Source organism: Panicum hallii, chromosome 3 (assembly GCF_002211085.1).
Source record: "Panicum hallii strain FIL2 chromosome 3, PHallii_v3.1, whole genome shotgun sequence".
Lineage (NCBI taxonomy): Eukaryota > Viridiplantae > Streptophyta > Magnoliopsida > Poales > Poaceae > Panicum > Panicum hallii.
Window position 1 is genome coordinate 63637766 of NC_038044.1, and position 25112 is coordinate 63662877.

General features: G+C 45.5%; 5 protein-coding genes and 1 non-coding gene across 6 annotated transcripts; 3 read left to right on the top strand and 3 right to left on the bottom strand.

Annotated features, from left to right (window-relative positions):
- Positions 1–372: 372 nt before the first annotated feature.
- On the bottom strand, positions 373–1134 carry LOC112886455 (thaumatin-like pathogenesis-related protein 4). Its single transcript, XM_025952359.1, has one exon. It carries the CDS (start codon positions 1064–1066, stop codon positions 554–556), a length of 513 nt encoding a protein of 170 aa, XP_025808144.1. The 5' UTR covers positions 1067–1134; the 3' UTR covers positions 373–553.
- A 1876-nt stretch (positions 1135–3010) lies between these two features.
- On the top strand, positions 3011–4953 carry LOC112887078. The gene is made up of 3 exons (XM_025953158.1): positions 3011–3177; positions 3295–3750; positions 3884–4953. The coding sequence occupies exons 2-3, from the start codon at positions 3330–3332 to the stop codon at positions 3958–3960; spliced, it is 498 nt and encodes a 165-aa protein (XP_025808943.1). The 5' UTR covers positions 3011–3177; positions 3295–3329; the 3' UTR covers positions 3961–4953.
- Positions 4954–6920: 1967 nt separating this feature from the next.
- Positions 6921–8348, top strand: LOC112886737 (spidroin-2-like). The gene has a single exon (XM_025952716.1). It carries the CDS (start codon positions 7698–7700, stop codon positions 8202–8204), a length of 507 nt encoding a protein of 168 aa, XP_025808501.1. The 5' UTR covers positions 6921–7697; the 3' UTR covers positions 8205–8348.
- Positions 8349–9155: 807 nt separating this feature from the next.
- LOC112886736 (CBBY-like protein) lies at positions 9156–13614 on the bottom strand. The gene is made up of 11 exons (XM_025952715.1): positions 13237–13614; positions 12711–12760; positions 12409–12472; positions 12155–12203; positions 11796–11864; positions 11236–11297; positions 10247–10327; positions 9971–10125; positions 9798–9876; positions 9553–9696; positions 9156–9462 (listed from the first exon to the last, which is right to left on the bottom strand). Exons 1-11 carry the CDS (start codon positions 13479–13481, stop codon positions 9360–9362), a joined length of 1101 nt encoding a protein of 366 aa, XP_025808500.1. The 5' UTR covers positions 13482–13614; the 3' UTR covers positions 9156–9359.
- Positions 13615–14840: 1226 nt separating this feature from the next.
- On the bottom strand, positions 14841–16427 carry LOC112887123 (transcription factor JUNGBRUNNEN 1-like). The gene is made up of 3 exons (XM_025953216.1): positions 16093–16427; positions 15695–15990; positions 14841–15594 (listed from the first exon to the last, which is right to left on the bottom strand). The coding sequence occupies exons 1-3, from the start codon at positions 16313–16315 to the stop codon at positions 15184–15186; spliced, it is 930 nt and encodes a 309-aa protein (XP_025809001.1). The 5' UTR covers positions 16316–16427; the 3' UTR covers positions 14841–15183.
- An 8081-nt stretch (positions 16428–24508) lies between these two features.
- On the top strand, positions 24509–24582 carry TRNAE-UUC. Its single transcript has one exon. It is a non-coding gene; the product is annotated as a tRNA-Glu (tRNA).
- Positions 24583–25112: the final 530 nt, after the last annotated feature.

Consider the following 25112-nt stretch of genomic DNA (forward strand, 5'->3'; position numbering starts at 1 on the left):
TGGGCAGGTCGATCCGGGAGCTGAGGCAGGGCCGGGTGGTCGGTGAGATAGGGATGGAGCTGTCCGAGTGGGATATGGAGGAAATAGAATGGGAAAGAAAGAAAAGGAAAAAGGAAAAGAAGAAAAATAGAAATATAAAGGTAATATGAACATTTCATCTTTTCTATATATTTTAAACAACCGGAGAAGCCGTCTTACCAAACGTTTTGCCAACCAGACAATCCGGAGCTGATAAAGCCGCTCCACCAGAGAAGTCGGAGCCATTTCAGCCACGGTCGACTACCAAACATGTCATTATTGTGCTATGCTCCTTGTAGGTGTACAGATAATAGAGATTATTTATTATATTTATAATTTTTATTTGTGTACATGTGAGAAAAAAAACATCAAACATACGTTGTTATTTATAATAAGGTAAGTACACAAATCTAGGCACATGTGCGTGCGTGCACTCTTGGATTATTGGATGCCTGGAGTTCATGCCTTCGATCATGCACGGCAAAGCGAGCATGGTTTATTGTTCGACCGGCAGGAACGTACTGCCTGTGCCTCATCACGGGCAGAAGGTCACCTGGTAGTTGCTGTTGGCGGCGCACGTGTGGGTCTTCCTGTCGGGGGGCTGGTGGTACGCATCGGGGCAGCCAGCGTCCCGGCACACCAGGCCCACGCCGGTGCTGCATGAGAAGGCCATGCCGACGTTGAAGCCGTCGATCACCGAGATGTCGTACGAGTCCATGGCGCCGCCGATCGTGAACTCCGCCAGCGTCATCGGAGGCTGCCCGGACAGGGTGCAGGAGAAGGCGCCGCCGCAGTCGCCGGTCGTGCACCGCCCGCTGCCGCCGCTGAAGGAGCACCCCGTGCGGCCCCACACCCTGCCGGACTGGGTGCCGGCGGGCACGGTGATGGTCCAGGTCCCACCCGGGCTGAGCTGTGCGCCCCCGCCCACAGGGGTCGCCGCCGGCCACACCATGAAGCTGCACTTGTTGGTGATGGTGAAGGTGGCCGCGCTAGCGCCGGCCACGAAGGCGGCGAGGAGGAGGAAGACGACCGAGGAGCAGGCAGCCATTGATGCTAGCTACTTTTTCTGTCGATCGATTATATTGTCCTACGTGTTGAGTGAGTGGAAGGTGGAATCATATATTAGTACTTATAGGCGGCCTGGAAGGATGAGGATTAGAAAAGTCGAGGCAAGAAAGAACGACCAAAACACCTTTGTTGACTCGTCAATGTGGAGAGCGAGAACGACATGGTGATGTGGCAATTGGAAACACAATATGTAGAAATTAATTGTTTGGTTGCCGTGTTACATTGGATAGAATAGGTCAGATGGAGCACGTCGTCAATCTAGATGTGCTGAAAATCTGATCCAATTTGACAAGGACAACACAATGCAAGGGTGGTACCATCCATCCAAGCATGTTGCTTGTTCAGTGGATAAGTCGTCCCCAGACCTTGCTTCGATAAGATGTACTTCTCCGTTCTAAATTACAGGTCGTTTTGATAAATTTATATATCTAAATATTGTATATATTTAGATTTAGATCTATAGTAAAAATTATGTATCCAGAAATTCTAAAATAACCTATAATTTGAAACGAAGGAGTACCAGCTAGGATCAGTCACTCCCGTATCATCTCTGAACACATATGGTTCACTTGTAACTAGATATTTTCTTAGAAATCTACGAGGTTTATCACGTACATGTGTGGAAAATATGTGCAAAATTTGTATCTTTGTGCATCCCCATCCTGATCATAAAATCTGCGGAAAATATGTGGCTCGCGGCCAAGTCCACAAGTCAGCGGTCCACCCTGTGGAGACTGTGTATGTATCCGACTCAATTTTTTTCCCCGCTTTTTCCACGTACGTTGTCTGCGGATGACATCGTCTTCATGGCAGTAGTCTGCGCGGAATACAACTCTTGAAGGGTAGTGGGTCGGCGAAAGAAAATCCAAAAATCGAAAATGAGAACTTAAAACCCGGATTTTTTTTCTTTTCTTTCATAAAAACATGGTAAAAACGTACACACAAATCTATGGCACTTCTCAGATATTAGAAAATAGATCTTAATATTAACACGAAAAAGTTCATTTTACTTCTTTCATCAATTCTCTTTGTCCACTTAACCCCTAAGCAAAATTTAGACTCAATTTACTCCCCTAACAATTTTGATTAGTCCAAATCTACCCTCTAATGATAGAGAACATGATGCCCTATATCTTTTCATGATTATTTTCATATCTTGGAAATATTTAACACAAAACTTATCACAGAGATACAATTCTGCATGAAAAATATTCTCGAAAAAATTGTAACGTAACTTTTAGCATAGGATATCATTTTATAAGTTACATTGCAAAATTTGAAGTTAAAATTCCGTTTGTACACGGAGAAATGAAAAAAGAGAAATCTGAGTAGGGGTAGATTGGACCAATTGAAATAGTTGGAGGAAGTAAATTGAGTCTAAATTTTATTCAGGAGATTAAGTGGATAAACTGAATTGTTGAAAGGAGTAAAATAAAATTTTCCAATTAACAAAGTCACTATATAGGCATATGCATCTCCGAGAGACTGGCATCAAATCTTGAGATTAACAAACTCATCATTGGCTACTAATTCCAAGAACAATTGTACTTTGTTTAGAAGTCGATAGCTGATCCAAACGTCTCTTAGGTTTCTTGAACAGATAAGCATCTCATCTGAGCCTTGAGGCTAGGAAAAATTAGGGACAAGCATTGGCAATTTGGCATGTAGTACTGTCGGTGCCGCCGTTGCTCATCCTTACAGTTGAGAACGCATCGCAGCTTGCAGACTTTGCAGCAGCGCGTGGACCTCGGCCTATGGGAGCAGCGAGGTCGCCATGAACAGGAAGAACAGGGGATCAAGGGATGCGAGGTCCGCCGGTGCATGGCGGTCGGTGCTCCGGCGAGCCGCGGCACCATGCCACCAAGCAGAGGAAAGTCAATTTCCCGTCATGCGGGAGGAGCGTTGCAGTGGGGTGGTAGCTACGGCCGTGGGCAGGGGACCGCCGCCATGTCTGGTCCTGCTACTTATGGGTAGACGGGGGCTTGCTCTGGCTACCTGACCGCGGGGATGGCGGAGGACGCCGGCCATGGGTCTGGGGCTCTGGGCGCTTGGCTCGGAATATATATTCGCAGAAACGTCCCTGGACTGAATGTATTATTTCATAATACCTCCTTCACTGTGCAAATAGCCCGCTCGTTCGGATCACGATTACTAATCGCGATCCGATCATTTACAGAATACCAGCTATTTTGGATCGGTTCTTTGCAGATGGGCCCCTGGTTAGGCTTGGCTTCCTTCTGGCGATGCCGTCACCGCCGCATCTGGCCGCAGCCGTCACCGCCGCCCTCTTCCCCGGTGGGTATCGCGGGATTCTTCTCTACGGGCGCACCAATCCCTGCCTCATCAGCTTGCACCAGCAATGTCTCCGCTCCCCTCTGCTCCCTGAGCCACGACCGGGCATCGAGCGCCGGACGGTGTCCACCCCCGACCTGTGCAGGGTCTCCACCGGCGAATCCACCCGCCTCGCCGGAGCGCCGCTACCAGCGGGGATCTCGAGGCCCTATCTCGCGCACGGCGCGCCAATATCCGGCTCAAGAGCTACCAGCAATATCCCCACTCTGTGTCCGGACCAGGCGCCATTCGCCGTGTCCGGACCAGCACCGGCTGGGCACGGCGGATATGGTACGCACCTCAGCATGCTTCTCCTCCCAGGCTGCGCCTCAGGTAAGGATGCGAGTAATTTTCTGCAGCTGCAGGATGCTAATTGCTAATGGACATGGTTCTTCAGTTCGTCTGCTTCAGGTTTTACCACCAGTTTTTTTGTCTGAAGAAATCTTCCTGTTTCTGTTTGCCTCAGTGTGTGCATATCAGAATGCCAAGCGCACCATTTTCAGCATGCATCAGAGCCTGAATATTTTCTGTTTGGTCTCATGAATGGAGCAAGTCGGGAACAAATCACAGATACTATGGACAAGTTGCAGCTTCAGAGAAGCAGGCCGGTTACTTTTAAGATTCTGGATATGAAGTCTAAAGAGTCCATAGGGGATACAATGAAATGCGTGCAGAATCCGGTATTCGCAGTAGCACAGTATGGCAAAAATAACATCTTGATTTTTGGTACTCCGGTTACGAAGAATTTTGGTTGGAACAAACATTCTTCAGGTTGTCAAGTTTCATTCTTCATTTCTTCTCTTGTAAAGTGATGAAGAGGAAATATCTTGACAGTAGTAGACACTTGAGGACAAACGATGAACTTGATCTTGACGACTGGATTATTTTCAGATTCATTGTCTTGAGGAATCTGAGTCTCTCTGACCAACCATGTGACAAATTGGAATATCTAGTATCTACTCCTCCGGAGAAAAGGAGGAAGGAACAACCATGTCGCTGCTGCACTGAGATGTCCGTGTCCAAACCATTGTACTTGTTGCGCATATGATCATCTTTCTTCGTCAGATGCAAATTAATTATCTTTCTTCTTCGGAGTTGAGCCATTCAGGACTTCAGGTGATCAGGTCTCGCAGCAACCACTAACGGTGCTGATGGTATACTGTAGGCGACTTGAGGGGCGAGCAGGACATAGACATGGCAGCTTCCCCTGCAATTTCAGCCTGTAAAACGTTCAGGTTCGGGCTTCATTCTTCAACTGGCATTGGATCTTCGTGCCAACAGGCCCCTCCTCGCCGAGGATGCCCGGCCGGTCGAGTCTCTTCTTGTCGGAAAACCAGGCAAGCTCGCGCGCCACGGTGGCCTTCGGACGCCGCGGGCCGCGACAACATGGGATCCTAGTCATCAGCAGTCAGCACAGGCATGAGGCATCGACCGAGCCGCGACCATGCCGTCTAATTGCATCGGCTCTAGACGATGCCGTAGCATGCGCTCAAGACGGCCGAGACCATCCTCGCCGCGGACACGATGGCCTTACGTCCTGGGAGCGCGTTCGTCGGCAAGGCTCGGCTCAAGGCGGCGGCGGCGGCACGCAGGCGTCGACTCGTTGCCCGGCTTGTCCATGGATGCACTGCACTGCCAGCTCCTGAGAGAAGCGCGCGGCCAGACTGCCGGTGTCCTCGAGCTGCGGTCGTCGTGCGCCGCCCGACCTCCGCCATCCGGCTCCCGGCCGGCCCTCCCGGTGATTGAAGACGACCGAGTCAGACTGCGAGAGCCCCAAATCTAGACCGCTCATTCCTGATCGAACGGCCACAAGGGACTCGAGGGGTGGACGGTAAATGAAATACCGTCCACCCCCCGAGGCCCCGACCCGGGTCGCGCCTCCTCCAGCGCTTGCTCTGCTTGGTGCCTCGCCTCGCCAGAGCGCCGCCGCGTTCCGGTCTCTACCCGCCCCCGATTCCTTGCTCCCAGCGGTCGGCATCCATGGTTTGCCTGCTAGCACCGGCCAAGGACTTCCCTAGCTAACTGGGCTCTGACGAAGGCTCGTCACTGACCACTGGCCTCCAAGAACACTACGAACGCTCTCGCCACGCTGCCGACGAGGCTTCACCGGCACCGGCCGTTGTGGACCACTCCCCAACTCATGTTTTTGCAGCCCAGTTCAATTGTAGGTTGAGCTCAGAATGGACCAGCACCGGGCTTTGCTGTTCCAGCCTGCACAAACATTCAGGTTCAGTTCGGAGTGCTTCGTGTTCATTCTTCAGTTAGCAGAGGTGGGAATTGCTGCAAGTCTCGTCTTTTGCTGGAACAAACTTTCAGAATCCGATGGAAGTATGGCGCGGAACAATATGAATTGGTGGCATTGCTCAGCCTTGAGTACGATGTTGTATTGCTGCTCTTGATTCCGTGCATGAGCTAGGAAGAACAGGGAATCAGGGGTGCGAAGCCGGCTGGTGTGTGGCGGTCGGCACTCCGGCGAGCCGCGGCATGAAGCAGAGGAGGGTTTTACCATCACGCGGGAGGAGCATTGGGTGGTAGCTCTGGCAGTGGGCGGCGGACCGCCCGCCACGGCTGGTCCTCCTACATATGGGCAGACTGGGGCTTGCTCTGGGTAATTGGAGGCGGGGATGGCGGAGGTCGTCGGCGGCGATGGGATGGCGGAGGTCGTCGGCGGCGATGGGGATGGCGGCCAGGCTCGAAACACATATTCGCAGAAAATCCCCTCGTATTTTCAAAATACCCCCTGCACTTTTCAAGATACTCCCTAAATCGGATTGCAATTATTAATCACGATCCGAATATTTACAAAATACCCCCTGTTTTGGATCGTGATTCGCGATCCGGATTTTTTGCAGATAGGCCCCTGCTGCGGCACCGCTTCCGTCCGGCGCTGCTTGCTCATTGCCACCGCAACTGGCCGCAGCCATCGCCGCCGCCCTCTGCCCCGGCAGGGATCGCGAGGCCACCATCTCGATCGCGCACCAATCCCTGCCTCGTCAGCTCGCACCAGCAAAATATCTCTGGTCCGCTGGTTCTGCAGCTACGACCGGACGGCGGGCACCGGACGCGCGGCGCCGCTTGCCGTGTCCGGGCTCCAGCTGGGCATGGGCACACGGCGTGCATGGTACGCGCCTCGCAATCTCGCATACTGCGTCTCAGGTTCAAACGGGAGCATAGTGGATGCCCGGCTGGTAATAGTCTGCAGCTGCAGGATGCTGAGTTGCTGATGAACATGGTTCGTCAGTGCGTCTGCTTCAGATCTTGCCACCAATTTCTATCTGAAGAAATCTTCCTGCTTCTATTGCCCATTTGCCTCGGATGTGTTCATATCAGCTTTGGTTCCTTGTAAAGGCAAACAGGGCGAAATGCCTAGTACGTTTCAGAATGTGTCAAAGCCTGAATATTCAGTTCGGTCTAATTAATGAATGGAGCCAATCAAGCAGCAACTTCAGAGAAGCAGGAAAGTTACTTTTAAGATTCTGGGTACAGTAAAGACCCAACAGGGATACAAAGAAATTGTGTACAAATTGGAACCTCGAAAACTCCACGGGTACAACAACATAGAGTTTCAGTGGCATCCAGAATTCCAGACCAGGCAAAGCACCTGCAGTCCTGCACATGTTCTTTCTTCTTTCTACAGAAAGCGCAGTACCTCGAGATTTCCAGCCAGCCCATTGTGGAGAAGCCCCTCAGTTCATTTCCAGGCGGCCGGCCCAGCAATCCCATCGAAATCAACAGGGGGGAGAGGGACAAAAGGAGACGATTTGCCCACCAACCAGCGGAGAGTGGAGAGTGGATCGACTTGCTGGATCAACAACCGAACTTGACTTGCTGATCAAAGTGACGATGAAGGATTAGATGGAGCAGCCTATCCACCCACTGCGTGTGCGATCGCTTCTTTCTCCTCTACCCTCGCTCTTTTCTTCCACGATCTTTATATATCTATATCTATATAAATCATCCAGTATAATGCAAGCACACGACGTCCATGGTCGTCTTCAGACTTCATCCATCGATCGGCCGTCACCGCGAAAAACTGTAGTAGTAGCTCTACCGCAGCCGGGTTGTTAATTCCACGGTAATGGCTGCCGCCAAGCTCGTCCGCTCTTCGTCGACCCTCGTCGCGCTCCTCGTCGCGGCGCTGTGGACGTCCTGCGCGCTTGTGCCGGCGGCCACGGCAGCTGACGCCGCCGCGCAGCCGGCGGCGTCGGCGCCGCCGAGCGCAGGCAAGTACTGTCGCCGCCGCTGCTGCTAGCTTGTACGTATGTAGACGATCGACTAAAATGTGGTGCCTGCCTGCAGGTGTGCCGCCGCCGCCGGTTGACTCATCATCGGCGGCAGTCCAGGCCACAACGCTACCTGCCACACCGGCCGCGGCGCTGCCATCATCCTCACCATTAGCACCAGCGGCGTCCACCGCCGCCGCCGCCGCCGCCGCCACGGCCTCGAAGAAGTTCCCGGTGCCGAACCCCGGCGGCGAGCCGTACCTGCCCGCGGCGGAGGTGGCGTCGGTGCTGCCGCAGCCGACGCCCGACGAGCTGCCCAGCGCGGCCAGCCTCGGGTTCGGCGGCAACGGCGGCCTCGGGTTCGGCGGGCCGGGCGACGAGTGCTGCGGCGGCGGGGGGTACGGGTGGTTCGGCGGGCCCGGCGGGTTCGGCCCGGGCACGTACGGGTACAACGGGCCGCTGTACTGGGGGGCGGCGCCGGCGGGAGGGATCGGGAGCGTCGCGGCGGCGAACCTGGTGGCGCCCCTCCTCGTGGCCTGCGTCTCTGCGGCCATGCTCGCTTAACCTGTATTATTATAGTATATAACTACTAGTGATTTCTTACTGGGAATTAAAGTAACTCTATCTATATATATATTTACAGCGCCTTACCACTTATCAGCATATATATTTTATAATACAATAATATAAAGTGAAAACTTTGGTTAATTTGAGATGTGATGAATCGTACATTCATACTGCTAGAGTTTTGTCAGTTGTGTATTTTTTTTTGGAAGTCCGCTCTTAACACAGAACTCAAGAAGGCTGAGATAATCAGTCGCAAGTTCAGAAGAAGCTCCATTGCTAGTGTTTATGTTTTTAACTTTTGGAAGGGCACACTACATTTATGAAGATTCTTCTATCAGTCTACCCCCCAGTTTTACCGAATTTCTTGACACCTCCTATGCCTATCTACTTCTATTATCAACTTATAATTTTTCCATGCCATGCAACTTTTGGATCATATAAAAATGAATTGTACTACAAATAATTTGAGCATCATATCATGTATGCTAGCTGTTTGTACATGGAACGTAGGATTATTCCTTTTCTTCCTCTTCCTGGCTTACCCAGGCCTAGCACAGCAAGAATGGCAACACTCAACTGATGCTGAACAATGCCTATGCCCTATGGTATACTAATATATGGATGCAGTCATGCAGAGCAGTGCTTACTGTGCACATGCTCCTTGTAAGGCAAATAAAGCACTTGAGGCATGCAACCACTTGCTACTGCATGGCACACCACCATTCAATGAAATTGGGCCAGCAAACATCTATTGATAATGTAGCACATTACTGTAGAGAGGATATCTCATGAGGTCACGAATATTAGAGTAACTCAATTCACATAATATGTGAACACTTACCATGTAAGTGCATGTAAACTGAATCTGACGGACAGATTGAGATTTTGCACCAACCCTTTTGTTCTTGTTTCCATGTGTGTCTCAACTCTAGGAGTAAAAGCCAAAGATCACAGACCAAATCTGACAGTTTATTGAATACTTGAACTGCTCATTCACATTATTGCTCAATTGTTCAAACAACAACTATTTGTGCTTCACAGCTTTCCTCAGCAACATCTCATGTTTACATAAAGCGCTTTGGTCAGCACTTGATCAATTACGAATTCATCACAGTCCCCAATCCATCCTTAGTTTTGATAGTTGATACATTTTTAAGACCATTTCTTGCTCAGTAGTTTTGACACAGTTAAGTCTGTACCGCCGAATCCATCCATGACAGCCTTCGCGGAGGGAAATTCTGCTCTGGCAGTAAAGCTGGGAGACACAGATAGTAAGGTAAGAAGCACCTGAATTATGGTTGTTGGTTGAAATAACCAATGTACATGAGAGGCAAAGACAGTTTACCTGCATCGAACAACTACACATGGCATGCCAATGCGCTCAGCTGCGAGGACGCCAGATTGGCTGCCCGCAACAAGAATGCAGTTTTGCACGTCACACCCAACATATTCAGACCCCGCTCGCAGAGCTGCTATTACCTTCTCAGAGCTGACAACGGCGACTAGGCAGTGAAATTTAGATAATATTCTAGGCTTTAAATAATAACATTTAAATAATATTCTTCCAGGGAGGTAAGTGTTAGTAATAACCTTTCAGATGTTGTGATGTCAACGCTAAGCTTTAGGATCGATGCAACCTCTTCTGCAATCCTCTGCTTCTCTGCGGAAGCTGTTGCAACAGAAAATTTGGAATTAACGTCAAATGATCCTTGGACTGAAAAAAAAATGAATGAGGCTGAAATTTTTTCAATAGCAATACTCACCAGCCTTTTGGGCTTCCTTGATAAGTTGTTCATCCAAACTGGATGTGACACCTTTACCAAGAACAAGTTGCCCATAGAAGCTTCCTTCAACCTCACTTTTTCCAACAATCTTAATTTTTGATGTTCTTTCAGGACCCAACTTTTTAACTATAGATCTAGAGTCAAATAGAAAAGAAATGAGAAACAAAATATTTTGACAAACTACAATATTGCCAGCAATTAGTTTGAGACAAATAACAAGAGTGGACAGAAGTTATTTTTTGATACAAACTGTACCTTGAAATCTTTTCTCCATTTCTCCCATATGCAGCCAATATGGCCACAGGGACACCCTCACTAAGTGCATCATCAATGAACCTTTGAATGGTTTCATACACAGAATCAGACACATGGCAACTTAAAGTTCAAGATAGAGTCATTCATATCCTATGGCAAGCACACAGTACTGAAGAGAGACAAAGGCTGTTCAGAAAAATAAATATGATCAAGATAAGGACAAAAGTAATTTGCTTATAAATGCTCATGCATTGATGGAATCAAATCATGCAGCATGAGTATCAGAACACATAGAAACTTCTATTTGAAATGCTGTGAATTCTGTTCCTTCTTTTAGATAGCAACAAATGCCCCGCATATTATCAATTAGTAAAATGGTCCCGAAATTCTTGCAAACTTTTTAAGGATGAGAACAAAGAACGACCTTGCATATGTCTATACAGACTGCATATTACAATTTATAAGTAATTGACTGGTATGCTGCAACTCAGGCAGAGTACGCACAAGCAAACATCATAAGGGCCTCAACTCCCTGTTCATTCCGGTAGCATGGAAAATCTGGAAGGAATGGAATGCTCGCATCCTCCAAAGCAAGAACAGGCTATGGGCTCAAGCAGTCTGGGATATCGGTGAGGAGATCAGGCTATGGGCTCAAGGCGGAGCAAAAAGACCTAGTGAACTCAGTTATGCTGTAGTTCCAACATCAGGAGTTGCTGTTTTAGTCTAGATAACAACTAGTCCTTTTCTTTTCCAGTTGTTCTTTTCTTAGCATAAGCCAGTAGTTTGAACCATGTGCCAGCGAGCACCTCAGCAGCTCATGTTGTAACAATTTTTATTCTGTTTTCCTTCTTAATAAAAAAGATATGCAGCTCTCTTGAGTATTCTCAAAAAAAAGAAGAACTCCACCAATAATAAATGAAACCTTCCTAGAGCATTCTATCCAGAGAGATGTTTTAACAAAAGAGACAAGAAGGAGATTGAAGTCTTACTTTTCGACTCCAGGCCGTAGTGGTAAGCTATCAGAAGCTGAGAACTCTTCCAAAGCTTTCAACTAGAACAAGAATGATGCTCAAAGAAGTCAATATAAAAATATTTATAATGAAAACGGGTGAAAGAGAAGAACCACGAGTCCATTTTGATATCAATTGTAAATTCAGGATCTTGATTAATCAGTTTGATTGGAATCAGATTCAAAATTAGAAATCAGTACCAGGAACTAGTGCATAAAAGCAAGGAGAAAAACTAGTGCATCAGGAATTAAGCAAACCTGCTTTCAGGTTATATCCAAAACTTTTTTTTTCTAACAGTTAATACTGCCAGCCAGTTGTACTGGAGATATTGTTGACCCCCATTCCTTAGTAGAATCATTCATGGATCATGCACACATGAAATTGAGAACCTTGGCAAGTTAGGTGAAATCAGGAGTCTGGCAATTAGGAAAAGGATCAAAAAACACTACCAGACTACCAGCCAGGTAACAGCTCAAGCTAACTTCTGTCAAGGCCTGATATATCATAAAGTATGGCCAAGTAATGCTTGATATGCTTACCTTTTCACGAAGAACACTTTTCATAAATGATCCTTTCTCACTAGTTGGCAAAGATGTAGGCCAGCCAATCTGTGTCAAGTCAGAGGAAGGGGTTAAATTCAGAAAATGCAATGCATCAGCAGATGCAATTAATCAGCTCCACAAAGCTATGTTACACAACAATTAGTTTGTCGCATGGGAGAAACGAATAAATTTTAATGAAATTTGGCTACATGCTACAGAAATTGGAAGAACTCGCTAGATGTTCTGTTTTCCACCTCAATGTCTATAAGCAAATGGCTGACTTGCGATGTACTGTAGCCAGATTTACTAACTCCTACTTGACCAAAGAGGGTACTAGGGGAAGAAATAGGCCATACCCCGTCAAAGAATAATACCAGCATCCTTTTCTCATCACCATGAGCTTTCCTAGAAAACAATGCAGCTTTAGGAAAATAATCAGCATGAAGAGAAAATGAAACACCCCCGTCCAGTCCAGTCCAAACTACGAGGTTAGACAAAAGGAAACAAAATAGCAAGGGAACATGTTCCAATCCGTAATATCAATAGTTAACTCAGTGTTGAAGGAAAGACAGGAAATGTGATTGACAACGCTAGAGAATTGAATACGCACCTGACCAAATCAGCATATATTGGCTCTGTCCAATTTGCACAATCTAGCCCGAGACTTTGAAATGCTGGTGGAATAAAATGTTAAGATCTATAAATATCAAGACAGGCAAGAACTATGCATACTTGTGCAGTTAGACTTCTATTCCATTAGAGCCCTTCATTGTTGATATACTGAATTTGCTATTTTGCATTTGATCCTCGAGATGCGCGGCATGTGTTGAAGAAAAAAAATAAAGTGCTACAGAAGAGTAAAATAATTTGATAAAGACGTGAAGCATAGAAGAAGATTCATATGTCTCGCACCTACATTGAAAGCTTGTCGATTGCCAAAACGGTAGACATCTGCTAGAACTCTGGAGGAACAAAAACACGAAATGCTCCATCAGAAACAGTGATTCTTCTGAGATCAGCAATGCAAAGGAGAGCAAGAAAAGGTATCACTATTTGATACATCAACTCAGAAGAAAACTTTGTAGCATTTGTTCAACAACCAACATGGTTCAGCTGGAACCGAAAAACAATGGAGAAAGCATTTGAACGGAATCAATCTGATCCCACATCGCTGAATCGTGGCATTTGTATCCACGAATTATCTCTGTGGAGTTAGGACACGTTGTGTTCACTAATCCAACCACTTCCTACATCTGTCCAGTAGTTCTAAAAATCTAAGTTTGAACAATTCTAACCCCGCCAGATGAGTAGTAGCAGAAACAGCTCTAGCTTCAGCAACTGCTATGCTCAAGAAGTAGAAAAGACGCTCCTTTGGGGATAAAAACAAGGGGAATTCAGGAACCGAGCACTGAAAATACAGGATTTTTGAGGCCCTCACCCTTCCACCTCCACAAGCAAGCCGAGGTTCGGCGGTGCCGGGCTCTCGGACGACGAAGAGGAGCACCGGAGCGGCGGCGCCAGTTGGTGGCGGCCGGAGCTCGGGGCGACGGCGGCGCGGAGAGGAGGAGAAGCAGAGGCGGCCGAGGAGGTCGGGATGGAGGCAGGAACCTTAGCCGTCTCCGGCGAGGCTGGTGCCGGCGGGGACGCCGGGAGCGGGACGCATCGGGCGGCAGCGGCGGCCATGACGGGCGAGGTAGGCGTGTGGACCGGCGGCGGCGAGCTATCCGGCGCAGGGAGAGGAGAGGGACACTGATGATTGGAATGGTCGGTAACACACAGCGGCTAAGCTAATCGCGCCGATAATCATCGTTGATGTGATGGGTTATCGCTTATCGCTTTCGGAAAAAAACCTTATGGGCGGCCAGAATCTAGCCCATTTCTTGCGCCCGATACATCCCTCCCTTCCCCGTCTCAGTTTTCTTTGGAGAAAGGTATTTCAATTTTTTATACAGGAGAAATTTCAATTGTCTACCGCAATAGTATCAAATAAAGGAGTTGCATATAGAGGGAAGATTTTAAACAAGTTTGGGCATAGGGCCCTATTTGGGCACAAGAAGGGACCGAAAGCTTAGCTAGAATATATGAAATCGAGTAAAGCGATTATCGTAGAAATCTATATCGATTATGGGCAAATACGACAACACTTGTTCTGCTTTACCCTCTTAACAAAAATTCAGCTTTCAACCGAGAGCTATTTAAACTACATTCATTCGTTGCAATGATTTTTATTCATTTATTTCGTCATGTACAAGCTTGTTTTAAGTAAGAATTTGCAATAGCTTTACACGCACCGGGCCAATCACATGCAAGTCGTATACTAGGCCGCAAGTAAATAATGCTATCAAAAAATTCAAAACGACCTGGGGCTGAAGGACGATCAGTGCCCACCTTCAAATTTACTCTTCATGCATGCAGTTGTAGTAAAGAAAACTTGTTTTAGTGGATGAAACACCAGAAGAAGGCATGTTCATAATGCACAATTTAACCAAAAGAACGAATGATTCAAATTCGTTAAGTACAAAATAAGTTATTGCACGCCGAAGTCACAAAGACTGATATTTTTGTGTTCCCCCACCCGCCACACTCGATTCACCAGCCATCACGTTCGTCGCTTCGAATAAACTGAGAGGTACAGCCGGATCGCAAGCTGCCGAGTGGAGATGGTCACCAAAGTGGTTGTGTTTCATATACCACGTCTCCTCCCCTCAAGGCCTCAACCCATTCACATACACAACTTTTTATTTTTTTATTCACTTATAATCTGGTTCCATCTAAGGAACATCAAAAATAGGGATAAACGGTAGATTCAATCCAAAGAAGCTGGTATAAAATCACCAATTTAGAAAAAACACATGGACAAAATGACCATTGAAAGTCTTATAGTAGGGGCAAAATCTCCGATGTTCCATATATTTACCATTTTACTCCTACTGATTTATATGTATGGAAGCTGACTCCTATATGCATTAAGAAGACACTAAACATACACACAGTTATTACACTACCATCCATGAAAAATAAAAATAAAAACTCAGTGTTATTATGGACTTCTTAGCATCCACACAGTCCACTACTACTACTTTCACCACCCACGCCTAGATAGGGAGTGGAGTCATGGCCTCAATTATCTGCAGTGATGTTGGATATACATGCCGGTTTCGGCAAGCCAGTGACTCATAATCGTCCCAATGAGAAGCGGACACGTGTTGAAGCATAATAACGAGTTCAGGAGGATGTACCAAACTACATATCCGATCTGGTGATGAGTACCATATGCAGCCACACTCGTGTTCATAAAACATACGAGAAATGTAAAACTAATGCCACACAGCCATGCAAGCTAGCGATCGTATTTACATGTAGACAGGTTGCATTGCATCCGTCGTCAGATCTCCATGATCCTCCCGAGCTCGTCCCAGGTGCTACCGCTGTCTCTGAAGGTCGTCAGCTCGCTCCACACTGACATCGATGGCAGCAAAGGAGCTCCCATCAATCCTGATGAAGCTGTCGCTGTTGTTTTGGCTGATGACGCGCCATGGAAACCGTGCAGCAGGAACGGCTGGTGGTGGTCAGTGGGATAAGCCTCGCTCGCCTCTGACGAATAATCGAAGCTGCTCCTCGTCATGGAAGCGCCGTGCTGATGGTGATAGCGATAGTCATAGTAATACTGCAACTGCTGCTGCTGCTGCTGATGGCTTCGTTTGCTGCCGTGGTCTCGTTTCTGCTGCTGCTGGCGCCTCCTACTGTAGGTGTAGGACATGTTCCTCTTGAAGATCCGGCATATCGTCCATATTTCCTGTGTGATTAGACATGAACAAAGAATTATTAACAATTGTGTTTCGGTTTATCTGTGATGATGACTAGAGCGAGTTTGATCTGAAATTGTTAGTACTGACTGCATCTTGGAGCTCGGCTGATGCCGTCGATGAAGGGAGGCGGAACTCGTGCATCATCCAGTCGGTCTTGGTGCCCCTGCCGGCGCTGCCGCGGTAGTAGACGAGGGACTTCTTGAGCCCGAGGCACTCGCCGCCGGCGCCGCCGTGTATGGGCTTGTCGATGCCGGTGGCCTTCCAGAAGCCGGAGCCGGTGACGCGGTTGGGCCGGATGCTGTTCCTGTACTTGCGGCCACGCAGGCAGAAGAAGTACCAGTCTTCTTTGTCTCCTGCACCCTGCACCACATGCCGAGCTTCATCTGCATATTATTCATCATGCCTCCACACAGTTAGCTGTTAGCTCCGATCGATCCATGCTTCCATCACAGAAGAACACAATCAATCAAAAGTTCAAAACTTACTTGGAAGATCCCAGGGGTCGTGCTTGTAGATGTCGACCTCCTTGATGATGTCAATACTGATGCCCTTCTTCTCCACCTTCCTCGCAAGGTAGAATCCCACGAGCTCCTGGTCCGTCGGATGGAACCGGTACCCAGGAAACACCAAATCATCATCATCTTCAGTTCCGACTTCCACTCCGCCGCCGCCCTCCTTGACCCTTTCCGACGGCTTCTCCTCCTCCATGGCTGGCCTTAGGAGCTTTTGTTCTTGCTTCTAGGGCTAAGATAGCTGCTTACATGCCATACATGGTGATGGGGCCAAATGGAGGCTGTGTACGGTCATACGGACTTGGTTATTAAACGCTGTATTAATATGTTTGGATGGCCTCTTCTTGATTGGTTCATATTTAAACGAGTGGTCATACGTTGAACTAAACATAGACAAAGATTAAGATGTTAGAAATTTTCGCCCAAGTCAAGTCAGTGGAATTTTGGCCTTATAAGTTGAACTTTCTCATTTCATTTCCTGAATTTAACAGATCAAGTCAGTGGTACTTTTTTTTTTAGGGTTGAGGACTCGTTCTGATCTTTTGAGCTGTAGGAATTTATCAGATGAGGGCCAGCTTTTTTTTCTATGGTTGAGCACATCAACACTATGTTGTGCCAAGTCAAGGCAGAGGTCATGCCCCTTGACTCTGTAGGAGTGTAATTGATTTGTTTAAGAGCTAGTCCTTTTAATTCTGCAGGGGTGAATTATCTGCTAGCCTTTTTCTTTTTTACCACAAATGAGGGTGAGTGGTAATTCCTACAACAACATGTCTTAGTTTCAGCCAGGACTTCATTTACCAATACCAACCAGTTTACTAGTAGATTTTTTTTCCTAGATAGAAGGACAGCTACGTGTCATTGCATTATAGGAGCAAAAATAATTTACTAGATTTTTCTCTCAAATTGGATCCTTTTGCTTATTTGCAAATTACTGTAATTTCTGGCCTGAATGGTATCTATCATATATTTTGGAGTACGTTTGCTACTTTTTTTGTTGACTTGTGTAATTTCTCTTTATGGCCAGTTGTTGTCGTGATTTGAGACCACGGTTGTCTCTTCGAATTAACAGGAAAATAGTTTCAGGAAGAAAAACTCAGGATGTAAAAGCTATACATAATTTTTCTACTGAGTAAAGGGTTGATAAAAAAAAATTCTTGACAGACAAATTCTAATGCTGTTTTATGTCGGGTGGAAAGGTATGTGCGGATTTGTCTCAAATTAAAGTGTAACTTACATTTGGAACGACAAAACTTGGAGAAGCTTCGGATTAGGTAAGAAAATCAGTCCCCCTTTACTAGTTGTACGGCTGGAGCTGAAGAATCTTAAAGCATTCATACGACTTAAACTGTTGCCATAGATTATTCACTTCTAGGAAAGTGACACACCTACGCATGTTACTTCAAAATAACTACATGCTCATGAGAACAGATGCATGCGACCTTAACAAGCATGGGAACAAAGAAAAAAGATGCTGAACATTTCCAGGCTTGGAAAAGTGTGATGGTTGAGTCCATCATTTTCAGCCTGGACGAAAATGCAGTCAACAGCTGTGGAGTTGTAAGAGGAGGAAACCGATGTTTTAACCTGGCACTTGGTACTCGTGGTCATCCAGGAAATTTTGGCATACAGAAAAATCTGAGTGCCTCTTTCCTTTGGTAATGGTTAGAGAAAACATTACATTTACGGCCCACAAATTGACCTCTCTCTAGACTGAATGTTGCTTGTATGCATAGCATTGCAAGACTTCCTTCCAAGCGTCCAACGAGTACATCATCTGTTTTATGGTGTAGCACTATCCTGGTTGTTCAGATATTCCGGTTAAAAGATCTGGCGTATTTTCTTGAACAAAAATTATGAATTTCTAAAAGAAAATATACTTACGAAACTCTCGTGTGCTCCCACAAATTCTAGCACCTCTATTGTCTGTTACTCAGTTTCATCAAACATAAGCCTTTCTCATCCTCTTTTGTGGTGTTTCAATTTTGGTCCGGGATTCTACTGATATTGTATCCTTCTCGTAATGCGAAGCCATGTGATCTCCACTTGTTTTTGTACACATCTTGCAGTGCACATGATTTGTGTCAAGTATCTTACATATATATTCTACTCTCTTTGGATGATCCCTACCCAAAAAAAAAAGCAATCAACACAGCCACAGTTAGAAACAATTATTTAGGCTATTTTTGAGTTGATCTAAGCTGGCTCTATATCCTGCAATCATATAATTATGTAACTTTTTTTTTCCAATCTTAAGTGTATAGAGATCTTTTAGTAGGCATTCGTCCTTATCCTGATTATAATCAGACTATCGCAAGTGTTTCTGTCACAAGGTATGCTCCAATTAGTCGATTCTCTTTGACTTCCTTTGTTTTTTCCTGTAGCACTGCCTAAATTACACCGCAAGCTACAGAGTGCGTATCTAATAGATAAATTTTCAGTTTATGGAAACTTGTGAAAAATCATTTTTCATGTCCTAAAACTGGCCGTTAAGAGTCCATTTTCAGCTATAAGAGTGATGAGCTTAGAATTCAATTCAATGGCTAAATTTGGTCCCTTTCTCTTCTTTTTTAAGAAGTAGTTGAAGTGCTCAACTACAAAATTTACTGAAACTTTTTTCTGTCTTCTCTTTGGATCAAACTATTCACATCATGCCACATAATAGTAACAATGATAATCCAACAGGGACCATGAATTTTCTGTTGAACTTGCATTCCATCTCTAAAGACTATATAAGTACTCTCCTACCTTTCTGAAGTTCTGATGCACGGCATGAAGTTGTCAATAAAGAAAAAAGGCAATATGGTCAGAGAAAATTTGGTGCTGTCAAAAAAGTTGATGTCACTGCATGCGCGCGGTAGATTAATCCTGATAAATTTACTATTTAATTAAGGAAAGCAGGAGTGTTTAACCTCATGCGTCATGAAACCTGATAAGATCGCTCATGCTAACCAAAGTGATCAATCTCGTCTTATTCTTCCTCTGCTTCACCTCCAAAGTCAGCATATTCTGCTGCATGCTCGAGCAGAAGAAATTCAGAGCTAAGTAGATCGACTAAATTCCATTTCCAGCCTTGCCAAAGCGAAGCGACCCAACTTTGAGACACAAGCAAAAGGCCGTTTCTCAGAAGTCTACATGACCCCATGTTAGCTGTGCAGAACAGGGACTATAAAACTTTGAGCAGAGCATCAGAGAAGATCAAGGGATCCGAGGTGGTCACTTGTTGGTGACACAGCCACATAAGAGCACATGAATTCTGAGGAAAATGATATGCAAATGGAGTGTAGCACCAAGGCATGGTAAACAAATTCATCTGTTTTGTTAGTGTTACTGATCACTTCATCAGTTTTGATGATGAGCTGGTGATGGCGTTCATACTGCGTTGAAACTTGAAATTGAGACCACAACAGAGCACCAGTGATCAGGATACATGCTTGAGTAACAAAGCCCCAATAAGCTGCCTCAATTTGCAAGAGTCAAAAAGTCCCCGGTATAATACTGAAACCCCAATAGCCTGAAATCATCATCTTACAGCTGAAGATAATTTTGTCAGAAACATGGGGTTTCAGTACGCTTGAAGGCTGCAGACCAGTGAGCCAGTCGTTCAGGTGTAAAAGCATCTGATGCTTCAGTAACACATTGCTGCCAGTAGAAACTACAATGTCCCTTTGTCTCCTAGATTATAAAAAAATTTCTTCCATAGAGCATTACTAATACATCTTAATTTTGGACTAGTCTTAGAGCAGGCACGTGCATCTGAGCAGTCATTGATTGACTAGGTTGGCCTGTTTCTTTCTTTGGATCTCAGTGGGTTGACTAAACCTGTGCAATCTTCCCATCAGTTGACTAAACCTGTGGACAGCTTAAACAATCTTGTTCTTATGGGAAGTGTCGTTCAGGCTAGGAATGGGGAATCTGGCTGTTCATACCAAACGGGCGACAAATAATTCCACTAAGATTCAGAAATGATTGCTCAAGTCGACCGGAGTCGTCATCTTGTGCTTTTGTCCACAACTCAATGGAGCCATCTTCCTTAATTCTGCCATTGGTTACTACAGTGTCAGTGTCAGCACCAAAATGAGCCCTCTAATGAGTAGAAAATATACATGCATTAGGTGTGTTGCTACTTGCTACATTGCTGCTGCTGCAATCGGCGGCGGCGCTCGCTACTGACGCGAAGCTCTACTGCAGTCGGGAATCATGGCCAGTGCCCGAAGCTGTCTTCACGAACAGAATTGAGAGATGGAATGAAAAGCAGAAGGGGATCCGCATCTTTGCTTCTTCTATCTGTCGTTTTTTTCTTATCTCTCTGGTCGAGGCTGTACCTACCTGCTGCATCAATTTCCGCATGGACAGACGGATGTGAGACAGTTCATCCCGCCAAGGGCCAAGAGGAACCGTTGTAACGTCCTCCATGATGAACTCTACCACCATCTTCGCCCCGCTCTGACTGACAATTCCCTGATCATGATACAAACTTCAGCACCGTGGCTCCAGAGAATCTCCTCGCGACCATTCTTTCCTCGGTGCCACCCATTTCCACTCCCTTGCTGCATGCTCGACAAGAACTTAATTTGGAGTTGTACTTGTTGCTCGTTATGTTTTTCCTTAATTGTTTCTTAACCAGTTTTCAGTAGACGGGAACATGAGAACGAAGGAAGCCTGCCTAGAGAAAGCTAAGACTAATAGAACGGGCGCATACATACATGATGAGTAGTGTGTGCGTGTGTGGTGGGCTGGTGGTCAATAGGATTTCTTTCTCGAGTATTTATAGGCACGTGATTTCATCCAGACGTGTTAGGTTGGATATTAGTAGCTAATAGTAAGTAGTACAGAGGTTTAACTGCCTGCTCTGTGGTGCACGGACATTTATATCGATCGTCGCGGTTACGGAGGGAGTAAATTTGTCGAAATTTTCCGATGAAAATTACAGTTCAAATAGGATGGTAGATTTTATTTATTTGTGTAATCCAAGCAGCAACATTAAATTAAAACATGATTTGATTTCCTCTAATATTCTCGCAATTTGCGCACACTTATGCACGACAGATGCCTTTGTTGCCTAAGCCTTTACACACTTAGGGCATGTTTGGCATGGCTCCTGCTCTAAATTTGGTGGGGTGGCGTTTCCATCTCGTCCATTGAACTTTGCTTCTCCTCCTTCGCTAGCCTAAGCTCCATTTGTATGTTACCGTTGCAGGGGACACCCTCACAACAACACGCAGTTTGATCCAGAATCTCTCAGAGCATTTCTCCAGATGCCAGCCATTCTTAAAATGTATAACGAGCAAGAAGCCAGCAACGGCTGGACAGCTCTTGATTCTGGATCTCTTGCTTGGTGTCCTCTTTGTCTCGATCGAGACTAATATCACTGGCTAGTCGGATGCAGAGAGTTGCAGTATGTGGAGTGGGTGGTATATATATTGAAGAAGCAGATGCCAATATAATGCTCCCTCATCGCCTGATAGAGGTCACGAGCATGTGGGTTGCGTTAAGAACATGTACTTCAATTTTGGCAAAGAAACAAACAAATTAAACAAACACACTTGGTGTAGTAATGTGTTGTGCTTGGCAAGAACCTCGTCGACAGTTTTTTTTTTTTTTTGGTAACAACCGACCATCAATTCAGTAGGATTCTAATCATCATTTATACGAATAATCAACCGCTGAAATCTATTATTTATTTAAATTTGTTTTACCCACCTCTACCATAATAAAAAATACTCTAAAGGAATCCTGTAGATATGTATTTATATTAATCACCTTTGCTGTTATGAGAAATAATTTGAAGTAACCTCCTAACGTTCATCTAAATTACCCACCTATACTATTATGATAAATAATACGAAGCAACCTTTTAAATTTGTATATGAATTACACAGCTCCATTGTCATTTAAAATAACCCCTAAATCTGCAGTAAGTTTGGAGAGTAAGACCATCATTGTTTATTGTTCACTAGCCATAGCACACTGCACACCTTTCCTGAAGCTTCCCATGGATCCAGCATGTAGGTTCGTCGGTTCGCGTCAAAGAGAGTACGCGTGGACAATCGATTTACATGTCATCAGGTGCGTGCAGGAGGGTGTTGCCGTGTTGCCATGATTCATTAATCCTGTTCCATCCTCTCGTCTGCCGCCGTGCTTCCGGTCGGTGCCATGCGTATAATACTAGCTAGTAGCCTCTACTATCAACTCTGCCATCATCTTCCAGCGCGCGCCGCCTCACGGTTCTCACACCGCATGCGTCATGCTGACTCCCAGCAGTGTGAATCCATCAGAGTACCAAGCCGCGACCATTCTTTCCTCGGTGCATCCCATTTCCATTCGATCCCTTGCATGCAAGCCAACAACAGCTTTGGATCGAGTTGCATTTGTTGGTTCGATCTTGTGTTTCTCTCCCCCTGCCCCGATTGTTTCTGAATCAGTTATTTTCGATCAGTAGATGGGAAAATGAGAAGGGAAACCTTGTTGGTCCATTGGATTTCTCCAACATTTATATACAGGCATGTGATTTTATCGAGACGTGTTAGGTTAGATATTAATTAAGTACCATTAATAAGTAGTGAAGTGTAGCTGCTGTGTGCTGCACGGACATATCTACATACTGTGACCATCGTCGTGTAGTTATAGTATATATAAAGGGAGTACATTTTGTTGAAATTTTTGTTTCCCAGGTAAATTAGTTCAGATAGGATGGTATTTTTTTATTGGGAATCTCGGGCATGTTGTTCAGTCCCTTTCAGTTTAGTCTGAATCAGAGGGTTTCTTTTCTGAACTTCTTGTATTTCCGTTCTGATAATGGAAATGGGGTAAAGAAAAAAAAGATGGTAGTTTTTATCTATTTGTATAATCCAAGCAGGCACATTAAATTACAACATGATTTCCTCTAATTAAAATTATAGTAATTTTCCTACAAGACATATCGAGACATGCATCTTAATTACCCTATTCATGTTCTTAAAATCCTTTCTGCACTTGCAGCACTAGTCCATGCAGGTGGGGTGGAATTCCCATGTCGTCCATTGAACTGTTAGCTCGATTTGCATGTTGCCCGTTGCAAGGGACACCCGCACAACAATACACAAGATGTTTCAGTATATATCGGAACATTTTCCCAGATGCCAGCCATGCTCTTCTCAGAATGTATTTGGACGCGATCACCATTTCCGGACGAGCAACAAGCCAACAACTGAACCAGCTCTCTCTTGCTTAATTGGTGGCTTCTCTGTTTCGTGACTAATATAAATCACCGGCTAGTGGATGCAGATAGCCCATGTGGTGGGGTGGAATTCCCATGTCGTCGTCCACTGAGCGGTGCTTCTCCATCGCTAGCCTCAGCTCGATTTGTATGTTGCCCGTTGCAAGGGACACAGTAGCAACAAGAATGCACAAGATGATCAAAGATTTGTCAGAACATTTTCCCAGATGCCAGCCATTCTCAGAATGTATTTGCGCTCGATCATCATTTCTGGACGAGTAACAAGCCAAACTGATCAATAAACAGCTCTCTCTTGCTTAATTGGTGGCCTCTCTGTTTCGTGACTAATATCACTGGCTAGCTACTAGTGGATGCAGATAGTTGCAGTATGGAGTGGTGTGTACTGGGAAACGCTGGAGTAGTATGGTAGTGGTGTAGTGTATATAGGAAAAGCTGGAGGGTCCAAAAAAAACAAAAAAATTAACACAGTGCTACTACAAAAACTGATTTTAATTTTGGAAGTACAGCAATAAAACACGGAGATGTTTGCAGCACGAGTAAAGCATGAAGTACTGTGTACTGCGCTGTGTTCCAAATGGCGAAAGATGAGACGGGAGGTGGCGAGAATGGACCCGCTGAATACAGCATGTCTCAGCTTCTGCTCTGCACAACTTGGTCAGGAGAGAGCTGGAGCTGTCTCGGTGTGTTTCTTGCAGTTGTTAATTTCCAGGCAGCATCTTTGACACCACAACCCCATTATGAGTTGTTTCATCTTTGAATCCCTCTAAGAAGTCTAGCAATCAGAAGTAAAATGTGTACATGTGTTCCTTTATTAAACAGATACCAGCAGTGGCGGAACGTGAGCCAATTGGAAGCAGGGGCCAATTAGTGTTAATTGAGCTAACATATTGATGTACAACTGCGCTGGTATAGCCTATCTTAAAGAAGATTTCTTGGCCAAGGGGAGCCGGTACCCCGTTTCGCCTCTACATAGGTCCGCCGGTGGGTACCTGGCCAGTTGACATTCACAGACGAACCTTACTCGCACAAAGCAACAAAGTGTTCAAAAGCAAGGTTCAAGCCAGATCTGAACGGTCAGCTTCCAAAACCATGAAACCATGAGCAGAGTTCCACAGGGCTGTCAGGTTGAGAGCAAGCGTAATTAAGAATTAATCTCGCGTAACAGTCACAACATCCATTGTCGTCTAGTCCGGTTAGGATACCTGGCTTTCACCCAGGCGACCCGGGTTCAAATCCCGGCAATGGAACTATATTTTTGAAATAGACATGTTAATATTTGTTCTTATAACTTTTGAGCGAGGCTGTTACTGTGTTAACCTCTATCTGGTTCAACAATTTATACAAATTTAATGTTTTCTTACGGCTGGTTCAACAATCAGATTTCTCCTAACTCGATTTTCCATAGGCTTATTTAAGATTTTCCATAAGCATATAATCTAATTTATCTTTGATTCTCACTATCCATGGCCCTACTGGGCCATACAACCCATCCATCGTTGTGGGTCGTATTGATATGTATGTATTTACTGTTCAACTTTAGATTATTTTGTCAGCAACTGACGGTCGTGGGCAGCTAAAGAAAAAAAAGGGTCGTGGAAAGACTTTTAGGATGAGCAAACCAGAAGACGCACAATTGGCATCCACATGTATACCTATCAACTTTGTTTCCTTTTGAACTGGTATCGTGAAGTGGGCACCCTATTCTCCATTAGTACGACTTTACTTTATGCTAAAGAGAACACTGATCACATGTGAAAAAAGATCATTGGAATAATAT

Coding starts and splice junctions, on each gene's coding strand:
- LOC112887078 (XM_025953158.1), top strand. CDS start 3,330: ATGCCGTCACCGCCGCATCTGGCCGCAGCCGTCACCGCCGCCCTCTTC. Junction 3,751..3,883: donor CCTCCCAGGCTGCGCCTCAG/GTAAGGATGCGA, acceptor TGTTTGCCTCAG/TGTGTGCATATCAGAATGCC.
- LOC112886737 (XM_025952716.1), top strand. CDS start 7,698: ATGTGGTGCCTGCCTGCAGGTGTGCCGCCGCCGCCGGTTGACTCATCA.
- LOC112887123 (XM_025953216.1), bottom strand. CDS start 16,315: ATGGAGGAGGAGAAGCCGTCGGAAAGGGTCAAGGAGGGCGGCGGCGGA. Junction 15,991..16,092: donor CGACCCCTGGGATCTTCCAA/GTAAGTTTTGAA, acceptor AATAATATGCAG/ATGAAGCTCGGCATGTGGTG. Junction 15,595..15,694: donor CAGCCGAGCTCCAAGATGCA/GTCAGTACTAAC, acceptor CTAATCACACAG/GAAATATGGACGATATGCCG.
- LOC112886736 (XM_025952715.1), bottom strand. CDS start 13,481: ATGGCCGCCGCTGCCGCCCGATGCGTCCCGCTCCCGGCGTCCCCGCCG. Junction 12,761..13,236: donor TTGCTTGTGGAGGTGGAAGG/GTGAGGGCCTCA, acceptor TTGTTCCTCCAG/AGTTCTAGCAGATGTCTACC. Junction 12,204..12,408: donor ATATATGCTGATTTGGTCAG/GTGCGTATTCAA, acceptor ATTGTTTTCTAG/GAAAGCTCATGGTGATGAGA.
- LOC112886455 (XM_025952359.1), bottom strand. CDS start 1,066: ATGGCTGCCTGCTCCTCGGTCGTCTTCCTCCTCCTCGCCGCCTTCGTG.